Source organism: Lytechinus pictus, chromosome 18 (assembly GCF_037042905.1).
Source record: "Lytechinus pictus isolate F3 Inbred chromosome 18, Lp3.0, whole genome shotgun sequence".
NCBI lineage: Eukaryota > Metazoa > Echinodermata > Echinoidea > Temnopleuroida > Toxopneustidae > Lytechinus > Lytechinus pictus.
In genome coordinates this window covers 16,479,007-16,499,716 of record NC_087262.1, presented here as the reverse complement: position 1 = coordinate 16,499,716, position 20,710 = coordinate 16,479,007, and the positions used below count along the sequence as shown (strand labels likewise).

Here is a 20,710-nt window from a genome sequence, read left to right as displayed (position 1 = left end):
TTTTATTGGTTTCATTTTAGAATATTTCAATTTCTACAGAATTTACATTATTAAGGATTCGCTTGATTGAACCACAAAATGTTTAAACATTGGAAATTCAAATGTTCATGGAGTAATAAAATTTGCGTATACTATTCTGTATGGCTGTGTTATATTCATATATAAAACATGAGTTGTAATAAACTCCAATTACGATGACTACAAAAATAACAAAAATTAATTGACCACCACTTAAACGCATTCATACGAAAAAATATATGTATATATTTATTTTAAAAAAACATATCATTTATACCAAATCTTGCAAACATAACAAGAACCATACAGAAAAATTTGTTGGGCTTCATTAATTATGCAAATTTATGCATATTTTGCAATATTATGCTATAAATTGGTAACTTAAGCTCAAAAGATTTATTATTATTTTTGGTACAAATAGCATTTGCTTCATTATGAATATTTGTACGGCCTTTGAAATATAATACCACAGTCAATGCTTATGTATTTTATTGTTCTTTGAATTTCTAATGTATTTCTTTGGATTTTCTACCATTTGTTTTGTACATGTTTTGTTACGAGATCTTTCAACAACTGCTTATCAAGGGCAGGAAAATATTAAGCTTTGACATGTTTGATGATTAAACGAGTTGATAATCGTTTTACTACAAGTTTCAATTTGTATGCAGAAATAAACACACCGTCCCACACCCACATCTGTATACAAAGTAATATGCTTGCAAAGTGCATCAGGCATTATGAAAGCACACAGCTGATCCAATAATCAGGATATTGTTCAAATTCCATGAACATACAACAAAGATATTAAATATAAATTGACGAACTTATTATCATGCTGAAATTAGATTTCTTGAATTAGAAATATTAAATGATTTCATATATTATGTCCATGATTAGATGATAGGCCTACTTTAGTAATAATCAAATAAACGTGTGACTTCAATTTGCATTTATTTCATTTCGGTTAAAATTATACTTAATACAAAATATAAAAAATTATTAACAAGCAAAAGTAAAAAATGAAAATGAAAAGGGGAACTGCAAAAAAGAAATCCAAGAGGCCTTGTTCCCAAAAGATTATGTCGAATACCTTTTAAAGAAATGACAAGATAATATATATATGATATGATCAAAGTATATCAACAGAGACAAACGAAAAAAAAAAGATAATTTACAATAAGGAAATGACTACGCATACTTCACATAAAGAAACTGCTTCAATGTTTTTGAAGGAATTAACTGACTTATATTCAATTATATCTTTAGGGGTCGAGTTCCAAATGTCGTACAGATTTCATTACATTATTAATTTTCACAGGCCATTATGCATTGTAATTCATAATGCCATTCGGATAAAGTACCATACTTATGTTAACATCCTTGTAGCAATATTATGTATTTAAGTTTGCTTATAAGTTTCCACCAGACCTGGGGGCCGTTTCATAAAGCTGTTCGTAAGTTAAGAACGATTTTACGAATGACTGGTCATCCTTTCTTGTGGTAAATGGTATTCACCATTGTTCATTGGTGATTGTTTTGCGCATAAGAAAGGTTCACCAGTTGTTCTTAAAGTCGTTCTTAACATACGAACAGCTTTATGAAACACCCACCAGCAATCATTGCAGCTAACTATGCGAAGAACAATTTGTAATCAAGGCAAGGGGTCTGTATCACCAGGGCCCCGTCTTACAAAGAGTTACGATTGATTCAATCAATCGCAACTCTATGGAAATCCATCAGTGTCATAATTTTTTCTCAGGAAATTTGCAAAATGTGATTTGTAAAGAAAGGAGAACACACAAAATTGTCAAGAAATCAATGAATTTCTGGATATACATTCATATCTAGAAAAAAAATTGAGCAAACATGCATTTTATAATGTTGACTTTGATGGCCGTCCATAGTTGCAATTGATCGGATCAACAACAACTCCTTGTAAGACGGGGCCCATATCGCTCACATTTTCTTGCTCAATACCCTGCTGTTTATTTTTCATTGAACTTTCTTTTTCTGGGGATGCATTTCCAAAGGGTCAACTATCAAAGTGATAACTTAAGAGTAGAGCTTCTAGAGCAAGTTATTCTTCTAGCATAGGAAATGATAAAACATGGGCAAGACAAGAAGGTTTTCAGCCAAGATTGTGCTGAGCAAATGTTTACACCTCGTCCTATCCCCTTTCCCCTTTTTCTGGGGATGCATTTCCAAAGGGTCAACTATCAATGAAACTCTTGGAGCAAGTTAGCTTTTGTGAAAGCAAAAAAATCAAAGAATAAGATCAACAAAAGTTTGAGTAAAATAGGACTAGCATAAGAAGAGTTATGAGCATTTGAATGTTGAGATCACTAATGCTATGGAGATCCTCCTATTGGCAATGCGACCAAGATCTATGATGTCACAGATGAACAACTCTCCCCTTTGGGACACTGAAAATATACCCCAAAACATTTCTTTTTGCTCATTCTAATCATATGACAAACGATTCATCAATGATATAATGTTGTGAAACCTCTGTACTTGTCCTCTCATAAAGAGAACACCTCACCTTGTGATAGACTCTATAAAAGTGAGAATATAAGTGATATAAGTACTAAAGTAATGAGGGAGTTGTACGTGTGTGACATCACAGATCTTGGTCGCATTGTCAATAGGAGGAACTACATGGCATTAGTGATCTCAATATTAAAATACTCATAACTTTCTTATTATTCATTCAATCTTCCTCAAACTTTCAACAATATGTTTCTTTGATTTTTCTCTTTGATATGGATTCAGCTGGTTTCAAGGGTTTCATTCTCATTTAAGAGTAGAGCTTCTAGAGCTAGCTATTTTTCTATTTTAAAAACATGAATATATCATAGGAAATGATAAAACATGGACAAGAACAAGAAGGTTTTCAGCCAAGATTGTGCTGAGCAAATGTTTACACCTCGTACTATCCCCTTTCCCCTTTTTCTGCGATGGGGATGCATTTCCAAAGGGTCAACTTTCAAAGTGATAACTTAAGAGTAGAGCTTCTAGAGCTAGCTATTTTTCTATTTAAAAACATGAATATAGCATAGGAAATGATAAAACATGGACAAGAACAAGAAGGTTTTCAGCCAAGATTGTGCTGAGCAAATGTTTACACCTCGTACTATCCCCTTTCCCCTTTTTCTGGGGATGCATTTCCAAAGGGTCAACTATCAAAGTGATAACTTAAGAGTAGAGCTTCTAGAGCTAGCTATTTTTCTATTTAAAAAAATGAATATAGCATAGGAAATGATAAAACATGGACAAGAACAAGAAGGTTTTCAGCCAAGATTGTGCTGAGCAAATGTTTACACCTCGTACTATCCCCTTCCCCCTTTTTCTGCGATGGGGATGCATTTCCAAAGGGTCAACTTTCAAAGTGATAACTTAAGAGTAGAGCTTCTAGAGCTAGCTATTTTTCTATTTAAAAAAATGAATATAGCATAGGAAATGATAAAACATGGACAAGAACAAGAAGGTTTTCAGCCAAGATTGTGCTGAGCAAATGTTTGCACCTCGTACTATCCCCTTTCCCCTTTTTCTGGGGATGCATTTCCAAAGGGTCAACTATCAAAGTGATAACTTAAGAGTAGAGCTTCTAGAGCTAGCTATTTTTCTATTAAAAAAATGAATATAGCATAGGAAATGATAAAACATGGGCAAGAACAAGAAGGTTTTCAGCCAAGATTATGCTGAGCAAATATTTACACCTCGTACTATCCCCTTTCCCCTATTTCTGGGGATGCATTTCCAAAGGGTCAACTTTCAAAGTGATAACTCAAGAGTTAGAGCTTCTAGAGCAAGCTATTCGCCTATTAAAAACGGGAATATGGCATAGGAAATGATAAAACATGGACAAGAACAAGAAGGTTTTCAGCCAAGCTTGTGTTGAGCAAATGTTTACACCTCGTGCTATGATTGAAAGTGCTATAGGGTTTCCAGATTCTCATTGCAATGAAATTTATTGATTTCAGCAATATATTTTTATAGCATAAACTAAAAAGTGTCATTGCTCAAGGTGCTCACTCGAGTCCCATAAACCATGTGTTCCTTACCATCGATACAATCTTTGGGAGTTTCTGATGGCGTGGAAGGAGAGATGATGGTTTTAGTGACTGTTTTTGACAAGTCTACCCCAACAAAAAGTTGATTTGAATAAAAAGAGAAGAATCCAACAAGCATAACACTGAAAATTTCATCAAAATCGGTTGTAAAATAAGAAAGTTATGACATTTTAAAGTTTCGGTTAATTTCACAAAATAGTTATATGCACATCCTGGTCAGTATGCAAATGAGGAAACTGATGACGTCATCCACTTACTATTTCTTTTGTATTTTATTATATGAAATATGATATATTCTATTTTTCTCCTCATTGTCAAGTGAGACAACGATTAATTCCTCCCGAACATGTTGAATTAGCATTGTTTAATACTACATGGTTCAGTCAAGTTGGTCCTTATTCATGTTATTGTCAAATTGTCTTCTGTAAAAAATGAAAAATTGTATAATTCAAACAATAAGAAACAAAAAAAATAGTGAGTGAGGGACATCATCAACTGTCTCATTTGCATGTCACTGAGTTGTGCATATCAATGTTTTGTGGAAAAATAAGCGAAACTCTAAAATGCCATAACTTTCTTATCTTACATTCGATTTTGATGAAATTTTCAGCATTATGCTAGTTTGATTTTTCTCTATTCATTCGATTCAACGTTTTTCTGGGGTGGACTTGACCTTTAAGTTACTTACAGAAGTGCGTCAAGGTTGCATACTATCGCCGATTCATTTCGTCATGAGCAATGAATTTGGTTATGAACACGGGTTATAGAGAAAGGTATTTCATGGCTGTACATGTGTTTTCGAATAAATTCCCTAACTAGACTTTGATGATGATATTGCAGACATACAGGTAGCCTATCAGAGATAGGAAAGCTATTGTATACAGTTGGGGATAATGCCGGACAAAAATGCGGATTGATAATCACCCACTAGAAGACCAAACATGTCAGGAACCCATCATCCTCCGAAATAATCTCTTTATTAGCTAACAGAAAAAATTATGTCGTATTGAGATGTCAGCTTTTCGTAGTTCGATAAATGATAAAGGGGATACACATGTATCTGCAGTAGTGGAAAGCTGCATTACATGGTCATTTCAACACCTAACAAATCTGGTCAAACAGCAAATTCTCCCGCAAGACTAAAAGTCTGGTTTTCTCTAAGGATCTGTGGCACGAGGATTGAACATGTCTCAAGAACACAAAATATGATGACTTGGATATAGGCACATGCTTCCGCAGAATATTTTGTTGAATGGCTCTAAAATAAAAAGAATTTTTATCTTCTTGGCTTACCAATAAAGCCATATCTGGAGGAGATCTGGCAGTTTTTCATTCAGCAATACCCCGAGGGTTCTCGATGAACTGGTAAAACATAGATCAAACTGGAGGAATTAATGCAGTCCTTAAAGGAGAATGAAACCCTTGAAACCAGCTGAATCCATATCAAAGAGAAAAATCAAAGAAACATATTGTTGAAAGTTTGAGGAAAATTGAATGAATAATAAGAAAGTTATGAGCATTTGAATATTGAGATCACTAATGCCATGTAGATCCTCCCATTGGCAATGGTTTCAAACCGCCTCGATCACAAGAATCCCCGTTAAATTACGAGAACATTTTTAGGCTAAAAAATACCCATTAATTATTCCTGCATTCACATCGCCCCAAAACATACTCTTCGGGATAAATTCCTGAAGTTAGGAGCATGCGCAGTATGGTCTTATAAGCAGGCAAGGCGCGAGATTCAAAACCACTAGCCCAGCAGCCACCCACGGCGCCCGCGCCCAACGACACGCTGGGCTAAAAGTTCCCGTAAATTGCTTTCACTTAGCCAAAATACCTGCGACCTTGGAAAAATCCCCGCGAAAGTTCTCGTAATTTCGCCAAGTACCTACTATTTAGCGGGTATTTTCTTTCGGGGAAATTACGCGTAGTTTGCTTTCACATTACCAAAATACTTGGTATTTTCTGATCGGGGTAAATTTCCCGATCAGAGAATACCTGGAACTGACGAACTTCGAGGCGGTCTGAAACCACCTATTGATGAATCGTTTGTCATATGATTAGAATGAGCAAAAAGAGATGTTTTGGGGTATATTTTCAGTGTCCAAAAGGGGAGAGTTGTTCATCTGTGACATCATAGATCTTGGTCGCATTGCCAATGGGAGGATCTCCATAGCATTAGTGATCTCGACATTCAAATGCTCATAACTCTTCTATTGCTAGTCCTATTTTACTCAAACTTTTGTTGATCTTATTCTTAGATTTTTCTGCTTTCACAAAAGCTAACTTGCTCCAAGTGTTTCATTCTCCTTTAAGGGGACAGGGCCAGTTCTGTTTTGGTAAAATACTATGCACATGCAATCCATCAAGTCGAATGATAAAAATTCGGCGTTGGCAGTATACAGCGCGTCCCCCCAAAATGTCCCTCTGACATAGAGTTGAATAAATTCTAAAATGTGGTAGTATTCTCAAATAAATGTTCATGAGTAGAAAGCTCATTTCATGTTCTAACTTCTATGAAAATTTCATTGGTCGCGCTTCAGCGGGTTTGAATACACACTCTGTTACGTAACAGTGGTGCATTTTAGCCCATTCCAAGTTTGCAGCATTGATGCATTGTCTGTGGCATATTAACCCCCATTTTTTACATCCAGGATCTGAGCAGGAACATTTCCCTGATCATATCCAGGCTCATCAAATCATAAACTTGAGCATGGTCAGAAGGACAAGAAACATAACAAATTAAGTTTGTTTGATGATTGATAAGGGGAATCAGTGCACCAACTTGGAAAGAAAATGTGAATGATGGATGAGTAAAATAAGCTGAAAAATAAGGGGAATCGACAAGTTAATCACCATTTGCGAAAAGGAACTTTACCAGAGAAAACTTTGACTTTTTTTCTTTTAAAAAGTTACATTGAATTAACATAACCACAGTAGCTTATTAACTAAAAAAGTAATGAAAACAAAAATCCAGTATTAGGCATGAATTAGGCATGAAACAGACATGACCCGTTGTCCTAATCATTGTGCATCTCCTGTTATCAAACATGAAATGAACTGTCAAATATTGTTTTTGCCCTTCTGAACATGCTGAATGATGTGATTTGATGAGCCTGGTTAGATCATGGAGATTTCTCTGGTCAGATCAAGGAATTTTTTGGTCAGAATGTTCAAAGGGGGTTGATATGCTAGAAAGTGCAGAACACAAAGCAGTGCTGCATGCATGCAAACTTGGAATGGGCTAAAAAGCACCACTGTTACATTATTAGTCTGTGTATTCAATCAAAACCACTGAAGCGAGACCAAATTTTTATAGAAGTTAGAACATGATATGAGCTTCCTAGTTCCATACATTTCACTGAGAATAATTCTTATTTTTTAAAGTAGTTTAGCCACATATCAGAGGGACATTTTTTGGGACGCGCTGTACAGAGTAAATTGTTCATTTTTGTGGAACTAAGACTACAAAAATTATTTGTTGTGGAATGTTAGAACATTATAGCCTGGCTTTTAAAAAGTCTACTTGACAAGCAAAATGTGAAATAAAATAGTGGTTTCTTATCTATGTGGGTTTTGTTCTGAGAAGTTTTAACAAATTAGGACAATACAATTCGAGGAAAATATTATTATCAGAAAATCAAAGGAAATCTTATTTTCAGCAGATTTTTTTATTATTATTTTTACTTCATACTGCTATAAAGACATACATGTAATCAGATTATGTTGGACGGCGGAACACATATACTGCATTGATTGAGTAAAACAATTAAGGAATTGAGAATTGCACAGCATTTTCTTGGTTAAATTTTAAGTATTTATCATCTAAAGTTCTTAATATGAATGAATTGATTTATCAATATATTCAAGAAATCACAATGCAGTCAAATTGAAATATTGTACCGACATGTTCATGAAATTCGCAGGTTCACCACCAGTGTGCTTTTAAATGGGTAGCCCCCCCCCCCCCTAAGTATATTACTTTGTATTCAGATGGAGGTGCACTGTTAAAAACCTGATTTTACAGAAAAAAGAAAGATTTTGCAAAAAGCAATCACAGAATCATTTTGTAGATTCATAAAACAGGTATTTTTCTGCAATTTAACAGAACAGGTCTGTTTAAAAAGGGGAAAAGGGTGTTTTATTAAAGGAAATTTGAAGGATCCATACACCAAATACCAATTTCCTGTAAGATTACGCAATCTGGTAAGAGTACAGGTGTTCTCGAGACTCTGCTGCAGGAACTTCTTTTATTTTAAGGATAAATTTTCTAACAGTGTGTGTGTGTGTGTGTGTGTGTGGGTGCATGTGTCTCTCTATCCCTAAAAATATGAAACAAAGGTTGTTGTAAAGAGCATCATTGAATAATTAAATCAATGAAGCAAATTATATTTTTCTGTCTCTGATAATCAATACTTTGAGAGATCTCATAACAAAACATGTACAAATAAAAACAAAATTAATGGCAGAAAAAAATAAAGAAATGAGAGAGATATCCAAACAAAAAAATCAAACACATTAGTATTGACTGTGATAATATTTTAGGGCCGGAAAATTATTCGTAATGCTGTGAATGCTATCTGTACCAAACTAATAAACATTTGAACTGAATTTATCAAGTTATATCATAATATTGCAAAATATGTAAAAACTTTGCATGATTAATCAATTATACATAAAAATAGCAAACTTTTCACAAATGATGCACACTTTGTATGCATGATTTTGCATTATCAACATGATCCCTGAAAATGAGAGACAATATTAGACTAGAAATAATAAGAACATGAATGGTCGATTTGGCAGCCATTTTGTTTATGCAAATTAGGTGGTCAAGACAAGAGAAATCAGCTTGGGTACATGTCTAATCGGATTAAGCACATAGGAATTGTGTAAATAGTCCTGTTTCCAACTTTTACCCTAAAATGCCTCTAAAATTTTATACAGGCCTCTGTTTCAAAATATCTCTAGTCTAAAATGTATATGTATATTTCGACCAGCACGGTTAATGTTTAATAATGCCCTCTACGTTGGTCTTGCTGGAAATTTGACCTCGATTAATTTTCTTTATTGGAGAATTAATCATACACGAAATAAATCGTATAAATCCAATTTCGTGATCATATACACGCATCTACTTTATACGCGGTGGTATTTCCACGATAAAAAAAAGGGAGAACAGAAAATAAAATAAAAAGGTGATGCACATTATTTTCTGAATAAATTTCTGTCATCTATGTCAATACCTATCACAAAAATTTGATTTTTATTTAAAAAAAGGTCAAAAAAAAAAATTTCCGCCATAGCTTTCAATTGTAAACTTCAGAACTTTTTAGAAATTTTTTTTTTTTTGACGCATGCGCCGTGTTGCGCCTCCTGATTGATTTTTTTTTTTTTTTTTTTTTTTTTTTTTTGGTTGGGGCTCAATGTTAAGCTACTGTAAGTCTACATGCGATTTCAATAATAAGAGGACAATACAAAACTAGACTTTCTACAAGTAGTTGGTCTCCTTCTCAGAATATCTCATGGGCTTATCTAACTCAACTCCCTATTTAGTCTAATTACCGGTTGGTCTAGATTACTTCTTGGTCCACTACCTATACACTGTAAAAACTGTGGTGTTAAAACTGACACCAGTTGGTGTTAATAGAGGACCACACCCTGAGGTGTTAAAATTACACCCTCGAGATTTACCATAACACCAAATAGTGTAAATGTAACAACCAATGGTGTTGCAATAACACCTATAGGTGTTAAAATAACACTGTCAATTTAACACCGGTGTAAAATAACTGGTGTGGTCCTCTATGTACACCAGTTAACACCACAGTTTTTGCTGTGTAATTTTTCTAATAAATGCGCAGTTTTAATAATTTCTGCTTCGCCGTATTGCTGGGGAAGTCACATTTTGTAAATACAATTTATGGCATTCATTTTCATTGTTCCATGTATCATATAAATAAAATAATAATATACAGTTCTTGTATAGCGCATATCACAATTATGAATAATGTCTCTATGCGCTTCCAAATTGGACTTGGATATTATTACCCCAGCAGTAGCTTGGCAGCCGTAATTACTAAGATTACAGCGCACACGCATTTCAAGGAATAAATTCCTGCCAGGTACCCATTCACCTCACCTGGGATGAGTACAGCACTGGATAAATTTCTTGCCGAAGGAAATTACGCTATGGGCTATGGGCCCCGTCTTACAAAGAATTACGATTGATCCGATCAATCGTAACTATGGAAATCCATCCATACCATGAGTTTTTCTACAGGAAATTTGCACAATCTCCTTTATCATGTTTATAGTATAAACAAAGAGAATCACATTGAACATAGGCGGATCCAGCTTTTGGCGAAGGGGGGGGGGGCGCACTGCCGAGCGGCGCACATATTTTTGCACTTCACCGGCGCCATAAAAGAAAATGTTGAAAAAGGGGTAAAGTCTGACCCTGTCAAATGCTCTTTTCAAAATGTAGGATTTTCAGTCATGCCATTTTGCATGACCACACGCAGATAATATTTCCGGGGGGGCAAGACTCGAACAAATTTTTGAAGAAAAAAAATAAAAACGATAGAGTAAACGGACCGAGCTGCTCAATGGGGCGATTATTTTTTTACAAGTGTAATAAAAGAATTTGGTGCACATTTCACATTTGCACATTTTTCAAAGTTTTTATGAAATGTTAAGGAATTTTTTTTTCACAACAGCTGATCGCGAATTTGCCCCCCCCCCTTCCCCCTTGCTGCGTACGGCCATTCCCTGAAGTCCACTAAAACATATCTCATTATAACAGAAAATATATATCAATTTAAACATATAATCTTTCTAAAACATAAATAGAGAGAGATTGAAAAACTTATTAAAGAAAGAAACAAGCAAAAAGTAACACAAATTATGCATGTTATGTGCGATTTCAAAATCTCGTGTATTAACCCTTTTATTGCGATGAGGCCAATACTTTTGTATATTAATAGAGATACAATTTTTTTTTTACTATATGTATATATATATACACAGGGGCCTCGATCCTTTTTTTCAGATTTGGGGGGCAAAATCATGAATCAACTTTCCAAAGGCGCTCGATATCACACAAAACAAACAAAACCACACACACATATGCATATATATATATATAATTATATATATATATATATATATTTATATGACTCATGAGATAGAGACACATATCTCACCAACAAATTAATGCGAGCGCGAAGCGCGAGCTGAAATTTTTAAGTATACTGACCTGAAAACAGGAAAAAGGTGCCTGTTTAGGACTGTTTGTAGTAACTCATTAAGAGGATACATATCTCACTACACAGATAATGCGAGTGCCGAGGGCGAGCTGAAATTTCTTTATATTCTGACCAGAAAGCTTGATATTCTATGCATTTTTGGTACCAATGATTAAGATGGGTATCTAAAAAAAACGATAGATGCGAGCGCGAAGCGCGAGCTTAAAATTTTGATGTTTCGATCTGAAATAAAATGACAGTTTAATGGACGTTTGTAATAAAGAACAAGATTATATCCAACAAAAGATTATTGCATATCGAAGCGGGAGTTCTTGTGACGTTTAGAACTGAAAACGGGACATTCTATTCACCTATCTAATAATGAAAAGTATGGGGTTTTGCTACAGAAATGATGCGAGCGCGAAGCGCGAGCTGAAAATCTTTATATTCCAATCTGAGAAGCAGACAATTTGAGCACGATTTTAAATAAAGAACGAGTAGTGTAGCTCAATCTCGCTTGCTGATTTCTGTGTATAATTACCATCTTATTTTATTTTTGCACATGCGGAATTATTGGGAGGCAAAACGATATGTTTGCCCCCCCCCCCCAATATTTTCATTGGTGGGGCGATCGCCCCCCCCCCCCCCAGGATCGACGCCTCTGTATACAATGATACTCCATCATGAATCATTCGGAATACATCACCAATCAAGGTTTATATATTTATCATTCAATTTTCATGTACATGATGTATAGGCCTATATACAGAATTTGGTATATATTGTGATGCTTTTCACTAAATCTAATGCAATTTGTAATGATGAGTAATTTTTATCTAACTACTTTGATGAAACTGAATATGATGCTTATGACCTGAATTCAGAAAGAGATCCTCCAAGACAGAGCTTTGGAAATAGTTTTACAGGTATCGTTATCTTTGTTTTTAACTTCTTCCTGAGTGATCAGATGAATAATAGTTAACTTAATGGAAGATGAAAATAAATCAAATTTTGTGGCGTAAACATTTAAACGTTAAAACAAAGGTACTGACAAGTGGTATTTTATACATTGAAAATTATATTTAGTGGTTTAAGGTCTAACGAATATACGTCTGGTTGCGTAATTATACACTCCCGTTACTAGCAACGGGTTTTTAGCAAAGTTTTGGACTAAAATATCGAATCATCTTCATAAAACACTATACTGTATAGTAGCTGTCTTACACTAAAGGCCATAGAGGTGGCACAATGTGGAATGTGTAAAGTAGAAAAGTGACTGATCTTTTTTTTATTAAAGCATTGGAAAATAAGATCAAAATTAGAAGGATTTGCTGTACGCTTTTGTATGATTCTGGGATTTTTTTAATAAATGAAAGATTTCATGACATCTGTGGGCAACTGCCCCGCCCCAGTCCACTATGTAAGGGCATGCGATAAGCTTTGTTATGACAATTCAACAATAAAATGCATAACCAGGTGCTGCTGATCATTCTTGACCGGCGCCGATCTAGATTTGGTTGGCAATAGGCCCTTCTTCATTATTCTACCGGCGCCTATTTATTAGAACCAGGGGACGCTGATTATTCTTGACCGGCGCCGATTTAGAACAAGTAGTGCTGATTATTTTTACCGACGTCACGTAAGATTCAGGCAGCGGCAATTCACGATCGACTGGCGCCGATTAAGAACCAGGAGGCGCCGATTAAGAACCAGGTGGTGCTGATTATTCTTGTCCGGCGCCGATTTAGATTTAGGTGGAGCTGATTATTCTTGATCGGCACCGGTTAAGACTCAGGCAGCGCCGATTTATAAATAGATGGCGCTGATTATTCTTGATCGGCACCGGTTAAGACTCAGGCAGCGCCGATTTATAAATAGATGGCGCTGATTATTCTTGTCCGGCCCCAATTTAGATTTAGGTGGCTCTGATTATCCTTAATCGGCGCCGGTTAAGAACTCAGGCAGCGCCGATTTTTCTTTACCGGCGCCGATTTGACCAGATGGCGCCGATTATTCTTGCCCGGCGCCGATTTAGATTTGTGGTGGAGCTGATTATTATTGATCGGCGCCGGTTAAGACTCTGGCAGCGCCGATTTAGGCAGATGGCGCTGATTATTCTTGTCCGGCCCCGATTTAGATTTAGGTGGCGCTGATTATCCTTAATCGGCGCCGGTTAAGAACTCAGGCAGCGTCGATTTTTCTTGACTGCATGGCGCCGATTTATAACCAAATGGCGCTGGTTATTCTTGATTGGCGCTAGTTATATGCAGGCAGCGCACTGCTGATTATTTTTAACAGGCGAGGTTGTTGGGAAAAGGGTAGTTAAAAGAAAAGATAAGAAAGATGATTATGATTGTGCTTTGCTGGGGGATAGTCTTTCCTTTACTGTTGCTAATATTATATCAGTGTATAATTTTTTTAAGCGGCGCCTTTTCTTTTCTTTCCTTTATTTTTATTTGTTCAAGCAGCGCCTTTTCTTTCTTTTACTTTCTTTTATTTTTTTTAAGCGGCGCTGCTCAATACGGGGGGCGCGCGCCCCCTGCGCCACCCCCTGGATCCGCCACTGTTGAATCTTCAAGTTAGAGAACGATGAATGTATGATCATACATCATAATATCTAGAAAAAAATATTTTGAACAAATTTGCATCTTAGATGTTGACGTTGCTGGCCGTCCATAGTTGTGGTCAGATCAATCGCTACTAAGATGGGTTACGCCTTGCTGAAGGATGCTTGGCCGCGGTGGAGGTCGAACACAACCATGACCCTCCCTATGATTTACAAGGCGAGATCGGGCCCCGTTGCATAAAAGTTACTATTATTTTAACTTTGCCATCCAATGGTAATTACCATGGTAACCATGCTCAACAGCCGATCAAAGTCGAGGATTCCATGAAAATTACCATCGGATGGCAAGTATATACCGTAACTTTTTTGCAACCGGGCCAGAACCAGTCGACGCACCCACAAACCTTCTCCTCCATACCCCCTCTCGGCATCTCCCCCTCCCCCCTCTCCCCCCCCCTCTCTCTCTCTCCCTGAGAAGCAAGTTAATCTTTTGACATTCCGCCCATTAGAAAAATTCAGAATATAGTCATAATTATATTTTGGATATAAGCCTAAATCTTAGCAAGCCCTGCACCATTTTTGCTTTTCAGCAGAAACCTCTTTTCCAATTTAATTTTTTGACAGCCAAGTTGATTATCTATTGATGTGACATGTTTCCACGGCTCCTCTCAGAGTCACGCATAGTCCTAGGTCAGCAAAACTCAGCATAAAGACTTTAAAATACATATTTTTAGCCACTAGCCCACACAGTATAGGGACCAGTATGTATACATGCACTTCGATCCAGTCTTCCAGCACATTTTATGAATATGGAGTATATTTAAGCCTCATTTTTCACTATTTAGGAAATTTTGAGGTAAGTTTTAAGCAATGTCTGTGATAATAAAGAAAATATTAAGGTAATGCTTTTTACTAGTAGTAGAAATTACTGTTTCGGTTTTTTTTTTGGTAGTTTTTTTAGTAGTGGCACCAGGGGAAAGGGGCATGGGGGCATCCCCCCCCCCTCACCCAGGTTGCCCACCTCCGACCGCCCCCGAACTAAAACTTTAGATCCGTTGCTGTGCATTTGCCCCTCCCAACTTTTTCTCTCTGTTTTGCATGCGTGTTCCCCCTACTGGGGCCCGTAACACAAAGCTTAGCAATGATCGTAGACGTAGAACATTTTTCTACGATTGATTGCATTGACTACAATGTACAATCAATTGTAGAAATCAAGCGTACGATCAATCCCTAACCTTTGTGTTACGGACCCTGGTGCTGCCACTGTTTACTTAGTAAATTAGCTTTCAGTTTTAAGTGATCTCAGTGGCGTACCTAGGATTTTCCACAGGGGGGGCAAAATCGGCCGCCAAAAAAATTGACAAGCAAAAAAAAAAAAAAAAAAAAAAGGTCTTCAAGCTCGTCAGGGGGGCAATAAAGGTCTTCAAGCTCGTCAGGGGGGGGGCATAAAAGGTCTTTCAAGCTCGTCAGGGGGGGCAGTGATATGTATTTTGTGTTGTGGCTCGTCAGGGGGGGGGGCAGAGTGCCCCCCCTGTCCCCCCCCCCGTAGGTACGCTAGTGTGTGATCTCAATTTATAAAAAAATCAATACCTTTTTTTTTCAGAACAATGACAATGACAATGACAATGACAATGACAATGATTTTATTTCTTTGACGGCCCCTCCTGGGGGCATAGAAGAAATATAACAACTTACAACAATGGCATTAATAGGCATAAGAAAAAAATACCAAGGTAACAAAAAAATAGATTAATAAAAAGAAAGAAAAAAAAAGAATCAAACATGATGATAATAAACATATGTACAATAAGAGCAGTAATAGAAATAGAAATAGAAACGGGCACAAATTAACCCACCCACTCCCGACATGCCAGAACAATATTCCATACCGAAGTTTGCGAACGCACGTACGGTACCGTGTATATATACAGTACATGGGTACCGCGCGCGCCGCGCTGCGCATAATGTATCGTATCAGAGCAAAGAAGCAAGTCGACGGAGATGCGCCACAGGGAAACTTGTTGGATTTGGAACTGATTTTTAGCTCCATTTCATGCGGTGATGCTTTATATTTGTGTTTGAAACATTGTTCATAATTCATTGACATTTGTATTTTGAGTTTTAGACAAACTTTGTTTCAGAACAAGTGAAGAGAGGGCGTCAAAAATGAGCGCACAACGACGGGGTCGGGTAAGTCCGTCTCCGAGACCCTCTCCGCGGCCTGGCTCCAGCGGAGGACTCTCGGTTCAAGATGAGCTGGAGATGGAAAAAATTGAAGATGAAATGCGACGACCGAGCAGCGCCAGTTCTCGACATGCCTGGAACGACAACGATGGTTTTGACATGGGAACGGAAGAAAGGGACGTTCATAGTAGTTTTGCTCAAAGAGAATACGATGACGACGAAGGAGAGGAAGATGACAGCGAAGATAGTGACGAGGATCATGCCCCTACAGCCATGGAAAATGAGGTCTATGTTGGTGGTCAAATCAGGGCAATTGATCCGAAAATTGCCAAGGCTAAAGCCGAAGAGCAGAGGGCAAGTTGTTGGGTGAAAGTTGGTCGTGCATTAAGATGTAAGTTTAAAAACAATTCTGTAGATCAGGAAGTTAAAATAGATCAACAGATCAACTTCATTTTTTAAAGATCTTTTAGAGGGGTCTAAACCTTGAGTATCTATCATATTTTTTGTTGCTAACACTAACACTAACAGATGAGATGGTAAAGTAAAAAGTTTGGGCCAACCCTTATTTTATTATTCTCCCCAACAAAACTTAGAACGTCTGAAATCAAAGTTTAAAGATTTTTTTTTTTTTTATGAGATACTTGAATGTCCAACAATAGACCCCGATTCAGTCTAATTTTAAACTGGCAATTCTTTTGAATAGTGTGAAAATAACATTTCCAAACCAAAAAAGTCAAACAAATGTCTTGTAATATAATTATTGTATAGCCTTTTTTGTTTTACATTATTAGTCAAGTTATAAGTGTGTTATAAGTGTTCTTTACGATGCCCACTTTTGATATTCAAGTTGTACATACATGTAATGTAGATTACCAATTAACATTTAAGATCATGCCTGACTAACAGCCTGACATATGAAATCTTTTCTTTTAAAATATTCTATAAGACTATAACAATAAATTTATATGTTAGGTTTTATTAATTTAAGCTGTAAGTTAACTGTGGGAGCTGACCTGGGATGGCACTTTGCAGTTCCAGTCACAATTCTTTGACTCACTATTACCTGTTTCAACCAGAGAACAATAGATTCAGTTGACCAAATCCATTGTTCTCTGGTTGAAACAGGTACTGTACATGTAGGCCTACGGGGAAACGATTGATTAGAAACTGTCCAACTTGGAGACCACTGTTTTATTGGACACTTGCAAAAAAAAAAAAATAATTGGTTTCATTTGTGCATGATGAGAAAAACAGTGAACACAATTAATGGGAAAAGCCAAAGTGGGTGGAAGAATAATTTTTGCCTAGAATTGCCAAGAACTACTACATGTACTAAGAGACAATTTCATACATGTACATACCGTACGGTACGTAGACTTTTGAAATGGAAATGTCTGCTGAATATAATACTGTACTTCCAAACATAAGCTTGAAATGGATTACATGTAGTTTCTCGATTTCAGAGATGAATAAGAATCGTTTTTATGATTGGCGATCTCCGTCCTTAACGAAGGAAGGATACAAGGGAGAGAGAGATTATTATTCAACTTTGGCCATGCAATGCTCAAAGCAAAAAAGGAACATTTGAAAGAATTGTAATATGAGAAAGTGACACTGCACGTTTTACTTGTAAAAAAAAATATTAACCTTACTTTTGCATATTGCAAAGAAAGAATTGTAAGTGACACAGATCAGATGTAGCACCCCATTGAATATTGTCTTTTGTGGTTTCAAATGACATTTTATCATGACCCAGTCCAAACACTGGAACCTGATATCTCTTACATATAACCTTTTTCTTTCCCTTTTATTTATTTATTTTTTGGTGGGGGGGGGGGCCTTGAAATAAATATTTAAAGAATCAATTGAAAAAAAACAATAATTACAAATATTGTTACCTGTGATTTTATAAATCACTGAAAGAAAATATGTTCAGTGTATTATAATACTTGCAGAATTTAAAGGACAAGTCCACCCCAACAAAAAATTGATTTGAATAAAAAGAGAAAAATCCAACAAGCATAATACTGAAAATTTCATCAAAATCGGATGTAAAATAAGAAAGTTATGACATTTTAAAGTTTCGCTTAATTTCACAAAACAGTTACAGTACATACACATCCTGGTCGGTATGCAAATGAGGAGACTGATGACATCATTTACTCGCTATTTCTTTTGTATTTTATTATATGAAATATTCTAATTTTCTCATTGTCAAGTGAAACAGTGATTAATTCCTCCCTGAACATGTGGAACTACATGTAGCATTGTTTAATACCATATGGTTCAGTCAAGTCGGTCCCTATGGTCAAATCTGCAAAAAATGAAATATTGTATAATTCAAACAATAAAAACAAAAGAAATAGTGAGTGATGGACATCATCGAGTTGTGCATATCACTGTTTTGTGAAAAAAATAAGCCAAACTTTAAAATGTCATAACTTTCTTATTTTACATCCGATTTTGATGAAATTATGCTAGTTTTATTTTTCTCTATTTATTCAAATCAACATTTTGCTGGGGTGGACTTGACCTTTATTAAATGTTGGTTGATCTACAATGTTTATAATCTGCATGTGCTCTAGGCTAGCAGATACATGTAGGTAGACCTACATAAATGTTAATAAGCACCATCATTCATGCTTGAGTTGAGGACTGTATATCATCAATTATTCAGTGCACGCATTCAACTACATGTAGACCAGTATCTCTATGGCAATATGGCTTATTAATGACTGTTCAATGTCCTTCGCTTCTTTTTAATATCAAAACTTACCACCAGAACTCCAGAAGCATTCATTGGTGATGTACATGTACAAGTTTACAATTAAATAGGGAGATGTCATTGTGCCATTAATACTGTGCAGTGCCCCTTATTTGTAGTCATACACACATATTTACACATCTTTCCAATTTTTAAAGAAGGCCCCCAATTAACCATAAACTTTATGCATGTGCAATAATATATGGACAGAAAATTCAAGTCAAAACAGTGAAAGTGATAATTGTTTATAGGCATTTCATTAAAAAGCCAACATGCAGCCTCTGTCATCAAACCCCCAGAGCATATACATGTATTAAAAGTGAAGGGGTTTGTACAGACAGACTGGGCAGTGAGGGCACTAATATAGTGTTTGTTTTTTCCAAATCTACTGTAACATGACTAGCCACTGTTTCTGGGGGAAAAAATTGTATTTTTTTCCCTACATATCACATTTATCGATTATTAAATAAAGTTCAGTTATTTTTTTATTGGAGAAATGCATGAAACAACACAAGTTATTTCCTTTTACACAAAAGGTTCTGTTTTAGTTTACATTGAATAAAATTCATGTTTAACTTTTCAAAATTCATGTACGTAATGATAACTTGATTGCACAACTGCTCAGTAACAAACAGGCTTCCTTTCTTCGGAGAGCTCGGGTTTTGATGGATGAGAAAAGTTTGATATTGATTTATCTGGAAAGAATATTGATTTTCATCTCGTCACAAGCCTTGCAAAAGAGGCCCTTAACTCTACAAGAAGATGAAATGAGTAGGCTGATCTGCGTGCTTACGTAGGCTCTGTTGAATAGCTATTTATAATTCGTTTTAATGAGAAATAAGCAGTGGCTCTATTTTACCATGAATAATTGACATGCATATGAGGTTCTCTGGAGCCAATATGCATCCCAGGTTTTGTTTTGTTCCTGCAATAATACAAAAAAAATGGTGAAGCGAGGTCATACAAAAATTGTCTACATGTACCTTAAATGTCATTAAATCTACATGAATTTGGTAACTTTTCTCTGTTGTAAATCATGGCACATGTTAGTTTTTTTTTTTTTATTTGTGTGATGTAAAATTACAGGATCTACTGCTTCTAATGAGGTTCATTGAATACATTAATTTTGACAAATCAGGTTGTTGTTTTGTAATCTTGCCAAAAGAGAATATTTATAGCTTTTTGATAGGAAATGTAAGATGTGCTCTTACATGTACTTCTCTTAGATTTGTAACCAAGGTTCAAAGTTACAGTACTTGTAAAACCTTCAGCACTGACAAGTGATTGTGAAGATACACTGTACATGTACTTGTGTAGTAAGAAAACCAACCTTAGTATTAAACAAAATATGACCAAGACACCAATTACATGTACACCAATTTATGGATAAAAAATGGATGTTGAAAGTTTAAAACAAATTAGTATTTTTTACTTTAAAACTTTGACTAGGAAAAGATGCCCTGGACATTAAGAATATTTTATGCAGGAGATGTCCTTATTCTATAAATCATATCACATTTTTGGCCAATGCAGATTTCAAAATCCCCAAGTAATTACACACAGCATTTTATAAAGATTCATACAGTAAGTTTCTTTTATTGTTGATCAGATTATGTCAAAAAAATTCACCTGTCTGCTTGCTTTTTATTTTTTTGTCAAAGTACCTCCCATTTGGGGCGGATTACCCTTAATAATGACATTCAGCAAGTTTTTAAAGAACTTTGCACATCATTTCAAACTTCAAAGGGAACTCCATAGTAAGTTTGAGTTTAGCTAAAATACACTTTAATGAAACAGGTTAAAGACTAAAGAGATTTTTAGACAGTGATGAATTGTCAAACAGTTCATTGGCTAA

The 20,710-nt window shown here is 35.8% G+C and overlaps 1 protein-coding gene across 4 annotated transcripts in view; it reads left to right on the top strand.

The window, feature by feature from the left end:
- Positions 1-15,861: 15,861 nt before the first annotated feature.
- Positions 15,862-20,710, top strand: part of LOC129281168 (polycystin-2-like protein 1) — a 35,828-nt gene continuing 30,979 nt past the window's right edge. Inside the window, exon 1 of one of the 4 annotated variants that reach the window (XM_064112923.1) lies at positions 15,862-16,482. In XM_064112923.1, coding sequence (XP_063968993.1) covers positions 16,074-16,482 — 409 coding nt within the window. In that variant the 5' untranslated portion in view covers positions 15,862-16,073. The remainder of the gene's footprint in view (positions 16,483-20,710) is intronic. The other 3 variants (XM_064112922.1, XM_064112921.1, XM_054917112.2) reach the window with 3 other exon arrangements.